At 59.0% G+C, this 19,375-nt stretch overlaps 1 protein-coding gene across 1 annotated transcript in view; it reads left to right on the top strand.

Moving 5' to 3' along the window:
- TBCD (tubulin folding cofactor D) overlaps positions 1 to 19,375 on the top strand; it is a 138,819-nt gene that overhangs the window by 78,580 nt on the left and 40,864 nt on the right. Inside the window, exons 14-16 of the mRNA XM_041725698.1 lie at positions 1,902 to 2,058; positions 11,429 to 11,486; positions 17,765 to 17,794. Coding sequence (XP_041581632.1) covers positions 1,902 to 2,058; positions 11,429 to 11,486; positions 17,765 to 17,794 — 245 coding nt within the window. The remainder of the gene's footprint in view (positions 1 to 1,901; positions 2,059 to 11,428; positions 11,487 to 17,764; positions 17,795 to 19,375) is intronic.

Genomic DNA, 19,375 nt, shown 5'->3' on the forward strand with positions numbered 1-19,375 from the left:
GGGGAAGCAGCTCCCTGCAGGGAGCCGGGAGCCCGACGTGGGACTCGATCCCGGACTGAAGGCGGCGCTAAACCGCTGAGCCACCGGGGCTGCCCTAAATAAAAATCTTAAAAAAAAAAAAAAAAGAAAGAATCAAACATCCTTAGATACAGAAAAGCAGAGATGAAATATGTCTGATAGTCACAGTCCTACTGTTGTTTCTTTTGATTTTTTTTGCCCAAGGCTATTTCTAGGTACATTTTTCTGGAAGATAATTTCTGGGATGATAGTTGCATGTTCAGATAATTGCTGCTTCATTTTTCTTTTTCTTTTCTTTGTTTTTTTTTTTTTTTTTTTTTTTTTTCCTGCTTCATTTTTCTTAAACTCCTACCTGGAGCATTGTGTACACGTAACCTCGCTGGTCTTGTCAAACAGGATGGCGTGAGGTGCACCGCGAGGTGCTCTTGACAGCGTCGGGGTCCTGGGCAGGCCCGGGCACACACGTGCGCGAGGGGCTGAGGCTGGTCCGTTCGGTCCTGCCTTTTGGATCACACGTGGCGCTGCCTTTTAGCTTCCTTCCCGTGCTGTCAGTGATCGTGTCCCACGCTGGTTGACGGGGATGATGCGTGATGGTCGTCTGCAGCGAGCACCTGCCCCGGCACCGGAGGCTTCTGTGTCAACGACGTGTGGCCTGAGGTGTGAGGCCGCCGGAACAGGAGGCTCTGGCTGTGTACAGTGATGTGGTCGTCAGGGCCTCCGCAGCTGGTGACCCCTCAGGGCGTGGGCTGGGGTCAGACCTGCACTGCACCGGGGCCTCGGAGCAGGGATGCGAGCTCGCTCACCTCGGAGAGCAGATACTCTCTGGTTTCTACTTGTAATGCTTTCTAAACACGGGTGAGCTGTCAGTGGGCTTTACGGCAGCATCGTTGTTGATTTTGGATCAGTAAATTGGGATTTACGGCAGGGTCTTTCAGAAAATCCTATTTAGGGCTCAGCGGTAGAGCGACTGCCTCCATCCCAGGGCGTGACCCAGGGTCCTGGGATCAAGTCCCGCATCAACCTCCCCGCAAGGAGCCTGCTTCTCCCTCTGCCTGTGGCTCTGCCTCTTTCTGTGTCTCTCATGAATAAATAAATAAAATTTAAAAAATAAAATAAAGCCTATTATCTTAAAAAAAACTTATTAAATTCTCATATTCTTAAGTGCTACGCATAAATGCAACATATTTTATGTATCTTTGAAGTAGTGTACATGTCTTAATAAGCAAACTCTTCCCAAGTACTTGAAATACATGAATCTAACAAACTTAACAGATAAATACGCTAACATTTTAGCTCCTTGAAACGTTCCAGTATCCTTACCATGGATCTTAAAATTCTTTAATATCTTTACATCAGAAATCACATGTCCAGTATTAAATTACATTTGCAGATGGAACCAGAAGGATAATTTGTTATGGACTTAAATTCATATATTGCAGATATTTTAGGTAATTAAATGTATCTTGGTTATTCCTAAAGTTAACATAGAAGTAGCCTTGGGCTTGATTTGCTTCATCATCCGGGTCCTCGATTCTGAAACTGAGCGCGGGAAGGCCCCTGCACCTCGGGGTCCTCCTCAAGGTTGCTCATCGGCGCTGGCTTCTGGCCAGAAGGAGAAGTGGGCTCCCTTCCGCGGTCCCCGTGGCCAGCAGAACCCAGGCATCTCCAGGCCATTCTGAACCCATTTTCACTTGTTTATGTGATTTGGGGGCAGCTTCTTAAAAAAGTCTCCACCTGATTCGAGCCGGCCGGCTCCTCTTTTCCTTCCAGGTGCTTGCTTTCTGACCGGGTGGCTTTGGGGTGGACTGCACCTGCCTCTGGCGCCGGGGAGGTGGCAGGCGTGCTGCTGCTCCGTACTCACAGTCTTTGTCTCTTGTGCCCAGTTGTTCCCGTGATCCTGAAGGCGCTGACCTATGAGGAGAAGCGGGGCTCCTGCAGCGTGGGCACCAACGTTAGAGACGCCGCCTGCTATGTGTGCTGGGCCTTTGCACGTGCCTACGAGCCCCGGGAGCTGCAGCCCTTCGTGGCCGCCATTTCCAGGTAAAGTCCACCAGAGTCGTGGCGGGATTGGGTGCGTCCCTGCGGATGTCCCTGAGGTCACGTCCTCCTGATGACAGTGTGCATCGGAAGCAGCTAGTGTGGTGCCTTTCCCATAAGTAGGAGATATTAATGTGCTAATAATATAATTTTAAGGGTGAGCTCTAGAAATGAAGCAGCTCAAGAATGGAGTTCTTCTTTTGTGAGTAAGCAGTTCAAGCCAGAGTGTCTAGGAGGAATGTTCTGGAGGCTCTGGCTGGCCTGTGGCTCGCACATCCGCAGATGAAGGTCGGCGTTTGGGGTGGTGTGGAGGGAGCACAGGCGGGGAGCTCGTGTGCTTCTGAGTGTGCGTGTTGTTGTGCTGAGACAGAACCTGGGGCTTCAGGGTCACGGCCTCCACCCTGGAAGGAGCTCCTGGGGACGGCTCGGGGGTGCAGGAGAACAAAGCTGCTTTTGTTGAGGGGGCTGCGTTTTGTCCAGCCTTAATGTTCTAATTGTTATGGGCTTGCCCCCGGAATTTACTCGAGGCCACGTTTCTTACCGTGCTTCATCATCAGAGCCCTTGAAACCAAAGTCCACACTCTGGGGAACAGGTTTGTGAGGCAGGAACAATAGAGTATCTCTGGTTTTCTGGTCTAAGAACTGAAACCGGCAGGCTCGCGACCCCACCAGGACCCTGTGTGGACTGCAGCCCGCCGGGCTCCTACCTCCTACCACACGTCCAGGCCCCTGGCCCTTGGGCATCTGCTGTGTGTGTCCAGCCGAACCTCCCGAAGGCGCCTGCACCCCTGTGACGTCATGCCCCACTTATAGGATCTGACAGTTTTTTGCTTGAGAAAAGTGCAAGAGAGAGATGTTCCCAGTAGACTGGATTTTTAAGTTAATTTTTGTTCCGTGATTTGTTGCTCTGTCTTTGGACTAAAGTAAGTTTCCTTGATTTGAAGAATGTCGGGTCTCTACTTCTTGTGGTTTAAGTCACCAGGGGCGGGGCCCTGAGCACGCTGTCTGGTTAGTCATACTTACCTGACAACTTTTACTAGGGAGCGGATTTCAGAATGGTGTTCAGGCTGTGGCAGCCGCCTCCCACGGCTCTGAGGACCTGCTGCCCTGTGGTCTGCGTGAGACCCTGCCCGTGTCACACCTGGAAGCCAGGCCCTCTGCCTCCGGTGTCCCCGACGCCTGCAGGAGCTCCTGGCCCGGCACAGCCAGGGTGTCGGCTGCTGTGCCCCTCCCTGTGGGCGCAGGGCTTGGGGACTGGAGCATCGCTCTGTTGTCCCAGGTGCTCCACATCCCCAGGATTTGAGGGCCGGGAGAGGGGCCTCGGGCCTGGTTACGGCCTGTGACGTGTGGCCAGGGCCTGTATCGCTCCATCTTGACTCCCACATCAAAGCAAAGCCTCCAGAGGAGCCTGAGGATTCTGATCCCCGTGGAAGGAGATAGAGTGCTTCGGAGGAAGTCGTAAAGAGGCCTGGCTCCTCCCGGCCGCCCCACCCAAGGAGGTGCGGGCGGGGCAGGAGGGCGGTGGTCTGGGGAGGCACAGTGCTATGCGGGGTGGCCCACGGCCACGCAGGCCCAGGGGGCGGAGGAGGGCTGCAGCCTCCCTTGCCCGGAGCCGAGGCTCCTGATCACCCTCCCCCGGCTCCCTGGTCCTGCCGTGTCTTGTCCCCGCTGCACCGTCAGTCGGCTTGAGGGGGGTCACTGCTGGCTGCTTTTCTGTCCTGCCCCTCAACTTTTTGGAAGTTGCTTCTATAACTAGAGAATAAAAGCAGAAGACGTACTTACTGTTGACATCAGTCCCAGGACCGTCAGACTCGTTGGGTTGGTGTGTCTCGCGCTGTGAGCTGTGGGTAGGGGCTGTGGCTCTCCCCGTTCCCTTGAGGACGAGCAAGGGACAGTGCTCAGGACGCTTGCCCAAGTGTGCGGCAGGTGGGCGCCGGGTCAAGCCCGTGCCGCAGGCAGACACCCAGGCCCTGCTCGGCAGCCGGCGTGGCCTGTCTCTGCTGGGAGGTCCCGGCGGCCTGCAGCCCGCGCGCACCGACCGCTTCTGGGCTCCGGCTCCTTACGGGGTCGCTCCTGCCTCGGAGCGACGGTCCTGACACATTCGTTTTGCAGTTTAACGCGTCTGAGAGCTGTAAACTTCATAGGAATCCGTGTCCCTCCTTTCTCCAGATGGGAGAAGCAGGGCCCAGGGTTGAATGGTCGCCAAGGAAGAGGGACCGGAGTGGGGGGGTGCTCCCCCGGAGGGCAGGAGCCTGCGCGTCCAGAGCCACACAGAAGGGCGGGGGCCGTCACGCACACTGTTCTGTTCCTGGGGAAAGCTGCTTCCAGCACCACTGGGTTAGGGGCCCTAACCCTGACGCTCCCACTGATGTGTGCGGGCCCAGGGCTCTGGCTCTGGGAAGGGGGGCTCGTTTAGCCACAGGCAGGTCTGCTTTCTGCGACTTCAGAGCTTATTGTTGCTCACTGGTCCCTGGTTTTATAAAGCGAAGGATCAGTGAACAGAAAGATGTTGATGAACGTTAAGGCTGGCCTCCGCGTGGTGTGGGAGTGGAGGTCGGGGGTCGGCTGAGTCTGTGGGTCCCAGGCCTGGGCAGGTCGCAGGCTCCTGGATGCTTGGACCGGCCTGCTGGCGGCCTGCACAGCCGTCGTGAGCTCTTCTCTGCAGCGTGTGCGTCCCACACGAAGGGGAGCCGAGCTTTGGGGGCTGAGGGGCACTGGCGCATCTGACGCCAGGGTCACCATCTGTTACTCAGGAAAGGAAAGAGCGGCTTGGGGCCCGGTGAGCTGGCTCTGCACCCGAGAGGGTCCCAGTCTCTCGACTCCCCTCCTGGTCGGTGGCACTAGGCCAGAGGGCTTGGAAGGGACCAGCGGGCGCACCGCACAGTCTGCCTGGACCCGACTGCCCGCAGTGGAGCGAACTTGTCTTTGCAGCGGTTGTTGCAGAGGAGGTACAGCTGAGCCCGTTCTGTGGGGGTCCTGGGGGGTCTTGCAGGCCCCACCGTGTGTCTGGGACGTGTTGGGAGGGCATCAAGGGGGTGTTGGAACCCCGGCCTTCCTGAGCTGGGACTGGTTGTGAGCGAGTGACCGAGCACGAGGGACCAGACGGCAGTGACGGGCAGAGTCCAGTGTCCGCAGAAACTCCCCGGCTCCCTGGCTCCCTTCCATCTCGGGGAGGGTGGGTTCTCTCGTCCCTGGGATCGCACACACGGGGGCCAGTAGCTAGCAGGGGGGTCTGGAGACTCTGGATTTCTCCTGAGTTACCCGGGAGTCTGTGTGGAAAGGCCCCTCTTGTCCCCTCTCCGGCGCCCGTCCCAGGGTGGGATCACCCAGTGCCATTGGGAGCCATGCCCAGCAGGTTTCGGGCCAGTTTGGCAGGTTCTGAGGGAACCTGTGCTCCAGCTCTTCCCGTCCATCTGGGCTGCGGGCATCCGGGGGCGGGTGGGCGGGCTGGGAGGTGAGTCACGATGCCGGGGAGCCTGGCGGACGCTGCGGGCGCGCGCCTCCCTGCCCCAGGAGTATCGGTTGGGGTGTGTGCTTCGAGACCTGCCTCCCTCGGCGTGTAATAAGTGACCACATTTTAATTGTCGGCTTTTAAACCCATTAATCCTGGCTCACGATAAAACCGTGCTATCTTTAATTGTACTTTCACAAACTCTCCAGTGGATCCTGCAGAAGTGGACGAGAGGAGAATGTCATTGTGGCGTGAAGTAGAGACGCCCGGTGAGGGGAACAGGGTGGTGGTCACAGTGAGGGGGGCCTGGCAGGTGCCCGGGAGAGGGACCCCGGGGAGGGCGGAGGAGCTGAGCCTCCTGGTGGGCGTGCACTCACCCTCCCTGTCTCACAAATGCCAGAAACCAGGGGTCTAGCTAGATTCATTCGTGCTTTGAAATCGGTTAGCTTTAAAAACTCCTGTTAAGCATTACACACTGATTAAAAGACCAAATAATTATTTTGTGGAAAAGTAAACAGGCCTACCTGGAAAGCCGCTTGTAATTTAGGAACACTGAAGCACAAGGGTAAAATGGCCCCGATGGCCCTGCGCCGGCCATGGGATACCTTCTCACCCGTAATCAAAAGCTAATTTGCAAGAAGAAAAAGAAAAAGGAGCCGGCTGTTGCCAGCCTGCGTGTTGTTGTCACCTTGCGGTGATTTCCTCACCTGAAACTCTTTTGTAAGCCAAGCCCCTGTTGACATCAGCGCCGCAGGGCCCTCCCGCGCCGGGCAGCGCCCACTCAGCCCGCAGAGCCAGCCCAGCCGGCAGCTTGCAGCGTGGGCAGGGCCTGGGGATGGAGAGTCCCAGATCTCTTCCTCGAGGGCAAGATTGTCCTGAAAAATCAGGAAATGGCAAGCATTGCTCAAAGCTACGTCTTGTTCTCACTCAGCGTTTCTTAATGGCAGACTTCCAGAGGGAAGATAACCCTTTTGTTCTTCAAGAAGTAGTTAAATGGTGGTTGGTGATCAGAGCGCTCCCCTGTCGCTCCCCTCCCCGTCCCCGCCTGGTAACCTCGCTGGGCCTCGGCTCCAGCTCTGCTGGGACATGAAGGCGCCTGAGAGGTCTCGGGTGTTTTGCCACCGTGTTAAATGGGGGGAGCTCTGCCTCTTAGGACGCGGGGGACGAAGTCACGGGCAGGTCCTGCGTTTCACTCAAAAACGGCGATGTGGTTTGCCCTTTAAAACCGCGTGGACGGTAGCAGGCGATCACCTGCTGCTTCTCTAAGCTCCTTTACTTCACGATGGGGTGAATGCTACTTAGGGTAAAACCAGTGTATTTTGCCCGTTTGTGTGTGTGTGTGTGTGTGTGAGAGTGTGAGTGAGTGTGAGTGTGTGAGTGAGCGAGTGAGCGAGCTAAACCTTCTACAGGCGAACAGAATTGAGTCTGGGATGAGATCTGCTCCTTGCCGTGCCTGCTGGAAACCAGGTGCCTGGGGCTCAGGGCAGGTACAGGCCTGCAGCTTCCCCCTGGTGCGGACGAGAAAGAAAGTCCCTTTCTGTTTGACACGGACCATTTCTCTGTGTTGGGAAATCCTGGTGAAGTATCGCATAAGCTCCTCCAGCGAAAGCAAACAGGTGAAGACACCAGAGACGCGTTCCAGCCCGACCGGGGCCCGCGGGCAGCGTGTGCGGCTGGCCTGGGGCCACCTTCTCCCCTCTCTGTGGATGGAGGTCTGGTGACTCAGGCGCTCGGCCGCACCCCGCTCGGGAGAAGGGGCCTCGGGCCTGCGGGAGCTTCCCTCACTATGTTGGGCCGCTGTTATCAGACCTATGTTTGCTTGAAACATGCTAATATTTCAGATAAGCCAGTTTCATTCTGAAAACGTGAAATTAGAGCAGTTTAGAAATTTAATCTGAACAGATTTAGGAACCGGTTACATACACAGGTACCCGCACGGTTGACTTCTTGAACTCACCCCGGAGTCTGTACTCGGCTAAACCCTGTGTTTTCAAGGGGGTGTTGCCGTGCGTGTCCTACTTTGTTAAGTTTGGTAAAATATTGATGAAACAGTATTTTCAGCCATTTACCTGTGAGTGCAGAAGGCCTGGGGCCGAGGCCGTGCGTGAGGTCGTGCGCGAGGCCCTGCAGTCAGGGTCCCAGGCTGCAGCCAACACAGCCCCGTGGAGGCCGGCTTGGGGGAGGCCCCCTCCCTCCCCCCCTCTCTCCCTTCCTTTCATCCATCCATCCTTCCTCCTTCCTGGACACGGGGGACGTCATGCCTCAAGCTGGGCACCATGTGCCACACACAGTTCTGCCCGGGGTTACTTAGAGATAGAACCTTCTGGGCTCCTGTGAGGCAAGGGGCCCTCGGTAACTGTGTGGGACCCCCGCCCCCGAGCGGCTGCCCGCTGTGCTTTTAGGGGGTGGCTGGGAGGAAAGGAAGCAGCTGACACACGTGGCAAAAGTAGAAGCACCTTCGCTCACCTGTGAGTACTTAGGCTCGGTCGCAGCAGGAGCTCGAAGACTCGAAGCTAAGCCCCTCGCGTGGGCCCTTCCCCGCCGGCCCCATAGAGCAGGTTCTCTGCCGGGCTGGCCTCGGGAGGCTGCTCACCGCTTGGCGGCCGCACTGAGCGGCCACGAAGAGAAACCGCGAGGTGTCTTAGTGGCCTCGGCCGCACCAGGGTACCTGGCTGGAAGGGGACTCAGCCCGCCACGGTCAGCGCGCCCGCACCCGGTGGCAGCCCGAGTGGGTGAGACGGACCCAGGACGTGTAGCCCCTCCCAGGGCATCCCGGGCAGCTCCCGGGTGGTTTCCTGCATCTTCTCTGCATTTGTCCGTTTCTCTGCTCAGTCTTCCAGAACTTAAAAGTTACGGTTTAGGACAAATAGATTGACAGGAAATGTCAAGAACTCAATATAAAATACAGACTTTTGATAGTGTCGGCTGGCCCCAGAGCCGGTGCAGTTGGAAGTCTGCATTTTTCTTGGGTCAGATCTTAAAGCGGAAATTCTTGGTCAGTATCTTTTCCTAGAACGCTCACGATCTTGCGGATTACGGCAAGCAGCTCTAGTCGAACATACACGTGGTGGCGAAATTTCCGTTAATTCTGAGAATATGTTGAAGATACACACTGCACGTGTTTTCATTAGGAATGGTGGCCATGTAGGGCGGCCCGGGGGCTCAGCGGCTGGGCGCCGCCTTCGGCCCAGGGCGTGACCCGGGGTCCCGGGATCGAGTCCTGCGTCGGGCTCCCTGCACGGACCTGCTTCTCCCTCGGCCTGTGTCTCTGCTTCTCTCTCTGTCTCTGTGTCTCTCATGAATTAATAAAATCTTAAACCAAAGAATGGCAGTCGTGTAATTTTTAGTTACTGAGACATGACGTGAACACGTCGCCATCACTTTTATAATTCTAATATTAACAGAAGCCAGTAGGTGAAGGAGGAGGTGACTTTTCTTCACTTTTAAGCTCAGTATTATTTAAATCTCATTTCGGGTATAGTTTGGGGTCAGGAGTATAGAGGAGAAAGGGAGTAAGCTCTGGTAAGAGTTTTGGCGAATTTATTTTTAGCTTCACCGGTGAAAGGACCCCAGACACTGAAATCTTCGGAGGTGTAGTTACTTTTCACAATTTTAATTCTGAAGCAACTTGAGACTTAGAGTTTTTAGAAGAGTAGGAGAAGCTCCCGTGGGCCCTTCCCCAGCCGCCCGCCGTGGGAAAGGGTCACAGGGCCCACCCCAGACCCCGCATCGGGGAGGCTGCCCTCGGTCCCTGGCCTCCCTCTGTGCTGCTGCGTGTCCCCGTCTGTCCCCGCTCTGGCCGCCGCCGAGGGCACCCGTCTGCCCGTCTGTGGGTCTTGCCTGCGGAGGCGCGCGGTGGCCAGCAGCGGCTCTCTCCGCCCTCCTCCCGTAAGGAAAGGGGGTTTCCTGTCCCCTTTCTACCCGCGCGTGGTCTGCTGATGTCTGGACGCGGGCAGGATCATTTACCCTCGGGCCTGTCGTCTGACACTTGCTGGTTGTGCCTCTCAGATGGCTCTGCCTTTGGCCGAGGCAGTGGTTTCACGTTGGCTGCTGTGTCCTTTCAGCGAGACTCAGAATTTTATTTCTTTAAATATTTTTCTGTTTTCTAGAGTGACGAGATTCTCCAGGCTGCTTTTTGTTCCTTTGCCCCAGCCCTGAGGTCAGCTGCTCTGGGGTTCGTGCTGAGATCAGAGCCCTGGACCCTGCTCTCAGTCCATCCAGTACACAGGCACCAGCCCGGGCACCTCCGGCCAAAGTGCCCGTGTCCGTGTGGACGCTGCGATGCCGGCCGGCCCCCCGCCCACCTGGCTGCCCCCCGGCTCTCGGGCTCCTCGCGTGAGTCCTCCGCCGTGTGTGGGGCCGCGAGCCGCTTGCCCCCAGCCTGGGAGGAGCACTGCCCCGTCCAGGGCCCCGGGCTGGCCCTCTGCGTGCTGCTGCGTAAGGCAGGCGCGTTCCCGTGGCCGTTGGGGGCCCCCTTCTAGTGGCTCGTTTCCGTGGCGGCACTCAGGTTCCCTCCCGCCGTGTACCGTTCGGGGTTTGGCAGACTCCGAGTTGGCTGCGACAGGTACAGTCCCAAACCGTGGCTGTGTCTTCCCAAGTCCCCCATCCTGCCCTTGGTCGTCAGCCGCCCCGACCCCTGGCCACCACCAGACTGGTTCCGGGCCCTGGTGTTCCCGATTCTGGAAGGTCTGTAGAGACCCACCCGACGCGCTCCTTCCGTGTGGCGGACTGCGCGTAGCTTCACCCGGTCCCCGTGATTGGCGCTGCCTGCTGGGCCCTCCTAGTGGGGGGGTTTCTCGGAGCGGGGCGGGGGTCACTCGTGGGACGCGGGCCTCGGTGGGCTAGGACCGGGGAGTGGGCCGGGCGGGTCCCCCGGAGGCTCCAGGAGAACGCGGCCCACGCCGGCTTCTGGAGGCTGCCCGGGCCTGCGGCCGTCCCTCGGGCCCCCGTGACGAGGGCAGCCCCCCCAGTGGCACCTGCCTCCCGCACTGCTTGCTGCCGGCCGGGGGGGCAGGTGCACGGTGCAGGACCCAGCACCCCGACAGCTGCATGGGGGGGGACGGACGGACGTGCGGCAGCCGGAGGGATTGTCGGGCCCACGGGTCGCTGTCCAGGCTGGCGAGCGGGAACTGTGGATGTGCCGATGGGACGACCCACGTATTTGGAGGAGGAAGAGGACTGAGATGTAGAAATAGGAGTGGGTCGCGTCAGGCCCCAGCTGACGGGCCGTGTCGCTGGGAGGTGGCCTCCGTGTGTCCGAAATACCCCTTTCTAAGGGCGTTTTCTCTGGGCTCATGGGAGCTGCAGGTTCTCGAGTCATCCTTAGAAACAGCGCCGTCTCCCCTCTGCCCAAATCCTTTGTTTTCTGTTAATAAAGCCACACAGAGTCAAATGAGTGCTTTCTGCTTTATCAGTGATAATTAAGTGCGATGATCTCATGAAGAGGGGCTTAAGCGAAGCCTGATGAATGTTATGAGCTTGGAGAGGCTTCCTTTTCGCCGAGGTGGTTGGGTTGGTGGGGTGGGCACGGCATCTGGAGGACCTGGCGTCCCCCCGATAGCTGTGTTTTGCACTTGGTTGGGTTTCCGAGAAGGGGGAAGGCCTAGGTGTCCCCGGCTGCCTGCGCACGCCCCGTGTCACCGTCCATCCTGGGGTGTGGGGGCCGAGGTCTGTGTCCGTGTCCATGCCAGCCCTGCCTGTTGCCCCCCCCCCCCAGGCTGAGCACGTTCTCTCCGAGGCCCCTGTGTACAGCAGGTGTCCTCCCTGTGACCTTGCTGGCACTCAGGTGACCGGGGGCAGGCCCTGGGGTGCTGGGAGCTCGCCGCGCGGGGACGCTGAGCAGACGCTGGCTCCCCAGTCATGCGGCAGGGTCTGTGTCCTTTTACAGACTTCCTTTTAACTATTTTCCTCTCTTTTTCACAGCGCCCTGGTGATTGCCACGGTGTTTGACCGAAACATAAACTGCAGGAGAGCAGCCTCTGTGAGTTTTCCTGTTTTGTTCCTTTGCTTGATGGTGTGGGCGGGTCCAGCCCGTGCCCTTCTCTGCTCAGCAGGCCACACACTCCTGCTCGCTGCCGGGTGCGGTGCCCGGGCAGCCACGGGCGCAGCGCCAGTGCACCCTCCTCCCAGTTTCCGGGAGAAGGGGCTGCCCTTTAACCTGCGAGGCGGGTCGGGATTACATGCGGCACCGCCGGCCGAGAAGTGCCGCCATCTGAGCGTCGTGGGTGACGGGACAGTGCCTGACGACCAGGCTCAAGGAGAAGACCATGGGTTCCGGCTGTGATCTGAACATGACAGCGGGGCAGGTGCCTCGGAGCTTCAGGAGGCATGTTGCCAAGCAGCGGTCCGCTCAGCCCCACGCGGGCGTGCTGGGCCTGGGGCCTCGCCGACGTGCCTGGCGGCCCCAGCGGGCCTTCCTGCATTCAAACACCAGTGTCTCCCCCGGGCCTGGTCATGCTCGGGGCGGATTCTGTGTGCGAAGAGCTCTCAGGAGGCTGCGCCGTTGCTTCGAGGGGCACTGACCAGGAGTCTGCACGACGTCCCGCTGCTCCTCCCTGGAGCTGGGCTGTGGCCCTGAGCTCTGCTTCGGGGGTTCCTGCAGATGCTGGCAGACACGACGGCTGCCAGGTCATGTCCCTGGCACACTTGCTGGTGGTGTCCATGGCCGTGTCCCGGCTGCACACAGGGCTGTGTTGCTGTTGGTCAGTCGCGTAGGTCAGGCTCACACGTGGGCTGCTGTGGGCGCTGAGGGACCAGGCGTACCTTCAGCTGCCGAGCCTGGTGGTGGAGGGGCCTCCGTGTCAGGAAGGGGGGGATGGACATGGGCAGAAAGGCCGTGCTCTGAGGACGATGGGGGAGACCAGGGGGTGAAGCCAGGAGGGCCCTGGTCCTGGCTGAGCTCCGGTCTTTGCAGGAGGAGGGTCTGGCCCGAGAGGCGCGGGGGCCTGGGAGGGATTCGGTGAGCCCTGTGTCGTAGGGGACCTGAGTGTGTCCTCTGGGTGGATTGGCGGCCCTGAGCTGGGGCATGGGGAGAGCTGCCCGCCTTGCCCTGGGGGCCCCCGCCGCACCACGGGGAGCCAGGTCTTCTGGGCCCAGAGGTGGGACAGGGGACAGGATGGTGAGCCTAGGAGGGCCTTGCTCCAGACGGCTCTGCCCACATACTTGGGGGCTGAAGCTGATTCTAGGTCCCCCATGGGCAGCAGCCACACTTCCAGGTGCTGGAGGGAGGGAGGACGAGGCATCTGTGCCCCTCAGCCTGGTCCAGCTGGAGCCCGTGGGAGTTGGTGAGACAGAGGAGGCACAGGGGGTGTCTGCTAGAAGGACTGAGAGCAAGCACCCTGTGTGGCCGCGGAGGAGACTGACTGGTGAGAGAGGGCGCAGGCCAGCAGCTCCCCTTGGGTCAGGCTGGGTCAGAGGTGACAGCTACCACTCGATGCCGGGACACCTAGGTGCGCTCAGACGGCCTTGGGCAGGTGAGGGTCTGCTGGGAATGTGGGATTTGGAGGATCCGTGTCGTGCTGGGTCTGCTCCCACCTGCTCCCACCTGCTCTGGGGACACGTTTGGGGATTGTTCGTGTCACACTCAAGCTGACACGGTGCAGGCTGGAGTGGCTGGGAGCCAGGGAAGTACCTGGCGCAGGTGGGGGCAGGGGTGGGGCCACCCAGGCGAGGGACCCATGTGCCCAGTCCCTGAGAGGGGAACTCGGCTGCGGCTGTGTCTTCCGTACCCACGCCCGGGGTTCTGTTTTCAAGGCCGTGCTTCCCAGGGCCCCTGGCACCACCTGCGGGCCTGGGGGACCCAGTTCCTGGGTGTTTCCTTGCGGTTCCTGTGGGGCTGGCGGCTCCGAGGCGGGGTGGTCAGTGGGGCACGGCAGGGCCTTCACCTCACTCCTGGTGCGTGTGGGCTCCTTGTGGCTCCACGTGCAGGATCTTGTCGTCTGTGAGGAAAAGAAAAGTTGAAGAAGACTTTACTGTTTCCTTTCCAGTCTCGATGCCTTTTATTTCTTTTTCTTGCCTAAGTGTGCTGGTGCAGGGGGGCAGGCACCGTGCTGAGCCGACGTGGGGGCCGCGGGGGCCGCCTTGGCGTCCGTCCGGGGATATGCCGGCTTTCACCATCAACTGGAAAGCCTTTGTAAACAGGCTCTAGCAGGTCGAGAGGTTCTGCTGGCCTGTTGTGAAGGGTTTTGTGGTGTTTGGGTACATCCCGAGTGGATGTTTGATTGTGAGATGCTCGTGTGGTTTTGTGCTTTTTTTCTGTCAATATGTTGTGTCCTGCTCATCGATTTTGCAGGTATTGAGCCAACCTTGCATTCCCAGGAGAAATCCCACTTGTCCTGTCCTCTTTCCCGTGCTGCTGCACACAGTTTGCTGGAGTTTTGAGTCTGTTTGTAAGGGACGTTTCTGTGTGGCTTTGGAATCAGGGTAATCTGGCCCCACGGAGGGAATCGTGAGTGTTTCTACTTCTTGTATTTTGTAGAAGTCTTAAAAGATTGCTCTGGGTGGCTCAGGTCATGACCCTGGGGTCCTGGGATGGAGCTCACTTGCTCTCGCTTGCTTTTTTTTTTTTTATTTACTTATTCATGAGAGACACAGAGAGAGGCAGAGACACAGGCAGAGGGAGAAGCAGGCTCCTTGCGGGGAGCCCGATATGGGACTCGATCCCAGGACCCTGGGATCACGCCCTGGGCTGAAGGCAGGCGCTCCACCGCTGAGCTCCCCCGGGCTGCCCTACTTGCTCTCTTAAATGAATAAAGTCTCTAAAAATAAAGCTGGCTCTTACTTTGTTTCTACTTCAAATGTTTGCTGGGAATCACCGGTGAACCCATCTGGGCCTGTTTTGTTTCTTCGCAGGCACGTTCCTAACTCACTTCCCTTAGCCCGTGTGTTTTTCTAGTGAAGGGACTTCTCCATCGGGAGTCGTCAGGTGCAGCCGCGGGTGCTCCCCTGTGCGCTGTCCCGTGTCCCCGGCAGCACAGGTGCCTGGCCGCGGGCCCTGCCTCGCGTGCGGGAGCTCGGGCGGAGCATCCGCTGCCCCTGAACGTGCCTGCCTGCCCTCTGCACCCTGAGACAGTGTGACACAGGAGGTCCTGGGCTCTGGCCCTTCAGAATTTTCTCTACAGGGGAAGTTTGCCAGCAGAGCTAGTTTCCTCTGTGTTGATGCAGTTCTGTTTCTGGAGCGTCAGGAGTCCCGTGACTCCGTGAGGGGCCTTCACGTCTCTGCCCTGATGGTCACCCAGGAACATATTCATGCTTTCAAACACGATGATGATTTTTTGTGAAATCTGGAGTTAGAAAGTAGCTTTTACATTTTCTTTTTTTGTTTACCGTAAAGCCAGCATTTTAATGGGAAGCAGTGGTAAAATCAAAGCAGTGCTGCCTTTATAAACCCCGAGAAAGAGGCGAGAAAACCCACAGAAGTCCTCTTGTTTTTCAAGTTAGGACTATAATCCTTCAAAATGTGCAGGGGATTCTCTGTGTTGGGCGTCATCCCGGTACGCCGGCCGACCCAGCAGGTTCCGAATGAAAGCTGAGGGTCAGGGGCACGTGTTGGGGGCGCGCTTGGACACCTGGGACCGAGGAGGTGACAACGTGGAGTTCTCTTACTGTGGAGCTCAGACCAAGGCTTGCTGTGCCCCCTCCGGCGCCTGTTTGTGCTCAGGTCTCACGCCCTCGGTGCCGGGGTAAGGGGCGCCCCTCGCCGAGGTCAGGAGGGCCTGGGCCTGTGCGCTGCCAGCCACCCGGGGCCCCCTGCCCCCGCCGGGCCTCGAGCTGCCGTCCTCACGCAGGCCGGGAGGGGGCCTACGGGGTAACCGGCACGTTAGCGAATCTGCAACCGCTCACCCTTACGGAGCTGTTAGTGCTTGCCGCTCTGTTGGAGCAGAGCCAGCGGCACGGGCGCTGGGGGCTGGGGGTCGGCGGCTGGGGGCTGGGGGGCTGGGGGCCAGGGGGGCCGGGGGCTGGGGGCCTGGTTCATCACAGTTACACGGAATCTCCTCGAAGCCCAGTTAGCTGAGCGGTGTGCGGCCCCTCAGCCCCTGTGGTCCTACTGGCTGCCTTTCCGCTCCGTGTTGCAAGGAGGAAGTCCTGCCGCAAGTGACCCTTCGGGCTGGCGGTTCCCCGCGGGTCCACCCGGGCTCTGGCTGGGCCGGCAGCTCAGGGCGTGACCCCGGGGTCCCAGGATCGAGTCCCTCGTCGGGCTCCCAGGGTGGAGCCTGCTTCTCCCTCTGCCAGTGTCTCTGCCTCTCTCTGTGTCTCTCGTGAGTAAATAAATAAAATCTTAAAAAAAAAAAATTAAGCTGCCGTGAACAGTTGTGTCCGGGCTTTTGCGTGGACATAACTTCTTTCTCTTGGCCGAACGCTGGGAGTGGTGTGGCAGGTGGACGGTGGGTGCCCGTGTAGCCCCTGGAGGCTCGCCGCCGCACCTTCCCACCGCCTGTTGGGGATCCCGTCCCCCGCGGCCCTGCCAGCCTCTGTGGGGTCGCCGTGTGGTCCCATCGGGGTGCGGTGATGCCTCCCGCGCCGTCCTGTTGCCTTCCTCTGGTGGCGAGCACCTCTCCATGGTCTGTGCCTCGCTTCCTCGCACCATCTCTTGGAGCCTTTGGCCTGTTTCCTCACTGGCTGGCGTGTGCAGGGCCGAGTGTGGGTGGTTCTGCTCCCGAAGCGAGGTGCTGCCCTCGCTGGCACGTGGCCCGCGGGCCCTGCTCCCGGACTGTGGCTTCTGTCCCCAGGACACGGTGCTGCACAGAGCAGGAGTCCTTTTTTTTTTTTTTTTTTTTTTAGACTTTATTTATTTATTCATGATAGTCACACACACACAGAGAGAGGCAGAGCCACAGGCAGAGGGAGGAGCAGGCTCCATGCAGGGAGCCCGACGTGAGACTCGATCCCGGGTCTCCAGGATCGCGCCCTGGGCCAAAGGCGGGCGCCAAACCGCTGAGCCACCCGGGATCCCCAGAGCAGGAGTCTTAATGTTCGGTGTGACCCGTTTGTCAGTTCTTTCTTACCGGGCCGTGGTTTGGTGCCCCCTCTCAGAATTCAGGGCCTGCCCTCCGTCCCAGAGGTGAGGTTCTCTGCTTTTCTGTCGTGCTGCACCCTGCGGTGCCTGTCTCCTGCGCCCACGTGCTGGCCTCACCCGTGCTGGGGCCCGCGGTCCTTCCCCTCTTCTTCAGGGCTGCTGCATCTGTTCCAGGGCTCTGTGTTTCCACATAAATCTTGTATTATTTTTTGCCTTTTTGATATCATCAAACTGGTAAATGTGTTCCTAAATTTTGCTTGTTACATAAATCGACGTTATATCTTATTTCCGTTGCCTTTTGGTTGGTTTCTTAATTTCTTTAATAAATTTGTTGCAAAAGGCTCAACATGCTACCAGGTGAAAATCGGGTCTCTCTCCTGGTTTGAAAGCCGCGGGAGGGCCGTGGGTGAAGAGCCCGTCTGCTGGTGCCTGGGGACGACCCCGGTTCTGATCCTCCGTGGGACCTGCCCGCGACCTCTGGGTCTCCAGTCCCTTCCGCACCCCTGCGTGTGCTCCCTGGCGGCACCCTGTGCGTGCAGCGGGAATCGGCCCCAGAGGCTCGGCTCCGGGGAAGTGGCCGCGTCCGCCGGCAGGGTGCTCCCCCGGGGCCGCCCTGGTTTCTGAGCCCTGCTGCTCTGGGCACCGGCTGGGTGGTTGACGGGAAGGAGGTGCTGCCTGTTGTCACCACCAGGGGCCTGGCCTGGCTGTCACACGTCCCAGGGCAGGCGGAGACACGGGACGGGAACTACTGGGGAAGTCAACGGGCTTTGTCCAGTAAGCGCCTAAAGACACTTTATTGGGTTTAAGTGAATATTTGGAGCTCTGGGCCTGTGTCGGGGGCTTGTCCGTGAGGGCCCTGGGGCAGGCCCCGGGGGTGGGGTGGGGTTGCGAGCTGCTGCCCCGAGTTCCCAGGACAAGGGTTCCATGTTGGACTCCGTTCTCACGCCTCTGTCTGGAGCTTGGATTCGGCTGCTGCGAGCAGCTCAGCGTCCACTTCCAAAGGGCACTTTTCAGGATGTGTCTGATTTTATAAACTTGATTAGTGGTTTGAAAAAGCACCAGGACCTAGAGACAGAATGACAGCTACCCTTGGCGCTCTGATCGGCTAACAATGCAGACTTTTATCTAAAAAAATAAAGCCATGGGTCATTTGTGCTGCATGGCATTTGTTTTGAATTTCTCTCCTGATGTTTAGCAAAGTGCAAACCTAACTCACCTGCTCTGTTTGTTCTTCTTCTCCTTAGGCCGCTTTCCAGGAGAATGTGGGAAGACAGGTATGGCTACTTCTTGAAATCTTCATTCCTAAAACTTCCTGTCGCTTTAGCAGTAGAAATACTGAAAGCTACAGACTTGGTATCTCCTCGCACTGTCGGATGTGGGTACGGAATTTACCTAGGATGAGCTTGTGTTGACTCGGTGCCGTCTGGTCACAGACCCACTCGGGATGACATCCAGGAGAGTCGACACAAGTTTTAAACAGTGCTGTGTTTTATGGGAAACCCAAACGTGTAAGTGATTTCACGCACACCCACGTCAGGTCAGCGCCTTATGCGTTGCCACCCGATTTTAGCAGTTGCCTGTGGGGCGGGAGGGATGTGGGAGGAGGAGCCCGGCTTCTGAGGGACGGAGGCATGATCCTGCCCATGCTGTGTTGTGTCGGAGCCAGCTTCCGGAAGCCGCTGATCCTGTGGCCTCTCCGTGTGCTCCCCAGCACCGTCGTGCCCCCAGGCCCCAGCCTCTCCTGGCTGGTCAGCCTTGGCTGGGTGGTGTGGCCCTTGTCACCGGGTCATTCACACCGTGTATGCCGGTGGCTACGCTGGGACGTGTGGCTGACCTGGGGAAGAGTAGACGGGAGCAGGTCACGTTGGGGGAACACTGAGCTGAGCTCTGGTCAAAGCCCCGGCAGGAAGCACTGGGCTGGAGGGATGTGCACTGTGGGCAAGGCCATCAGCAGACGGGGCTGGGTGGGGGACAGGGGGAGACGGTGATGGGCGTCTTGGGGGTCAGAAGTCAGGCTGCAGGCCCCGAGGGGAGCCCCTTGAGGAAGGGCAGGCTTCTGCGAGGGAAGACTTGACGTTGGGGTGTTTGGGAGGAGAATGCCTGCAGGCGCCCCCTGTGCCCACCGTGAGGGTCCTGCACGCGGGTCCACAGTCTCCTGGTTCCATTGTCGTGCTCCCAGGGGCCAGGGTGAGGGCTGACCTGCTTCTGCAGGGGAGACGACATGTGGTTCTTGGTGGGAGGTGATCCCACAATGGGCCCCGGGCGGCCGTCCAGGCTGGCTTCCCCAGCTCCCTGCAGGGCGGCAGTGGTTTGGTCGTCCTCCAGCACCTGTCTCCTCAGGGTCTCTCCCTTTCTTCCCTGGCTCGAAGGTGGCTGAGACCAGTGTCCTTGGTGCCACTTGGGGGGGCCCTGGACACATAAATGATAGAGACTCCCTAGGAAGAGACGGCCCACCTCAGAAGAGAACAGGCTTTGGGGTGTCGGGGCCGCCAGTGTGGAGAGCTCCTGAAAGAGTGCTGCTCGGGCCAAGGAGGGGGCTGGACGGGAAGGAACTTGGAAGCATAGGGGGTAGGTGGGCAGGCGTTGTAGCCAGGGAACCCGCTGGAAGCTGAGCCGAGGGGCTCCGGACACCCCAGCGTCAGAGCCCAGAGCCCAGGGGAAGGAGGCATCTCCCCACCCCTGGCTTCCAGCCGCTGGGGGAGAGCCAGGCCTGTCCCGGGCTCAGGGTGCTTGGGGCTCTGGGCCGTTCCCGTGTCCCATTTGGTGGGGGGACACTCAGGTTGGATGGACCATCGGGGAGAGGAAAGGCCTCTAACCACGGTCTAGGTTTGGAGGACCAGCCAGGAGCCAGTGTT

Source organism: Vulpes lagopus, chromosome 12, assembly GCF_018345385.1.
Source record: "Vulpes lagopus strain Blue_001 chromosome 12, ASM1834538v1, whole genome shotgun sequence".
NCBI lineage: Eukaryota > Metazoa > Chordata > Mammalia > Carnivora > Canidae > Vulpes > Vulpes lagopus.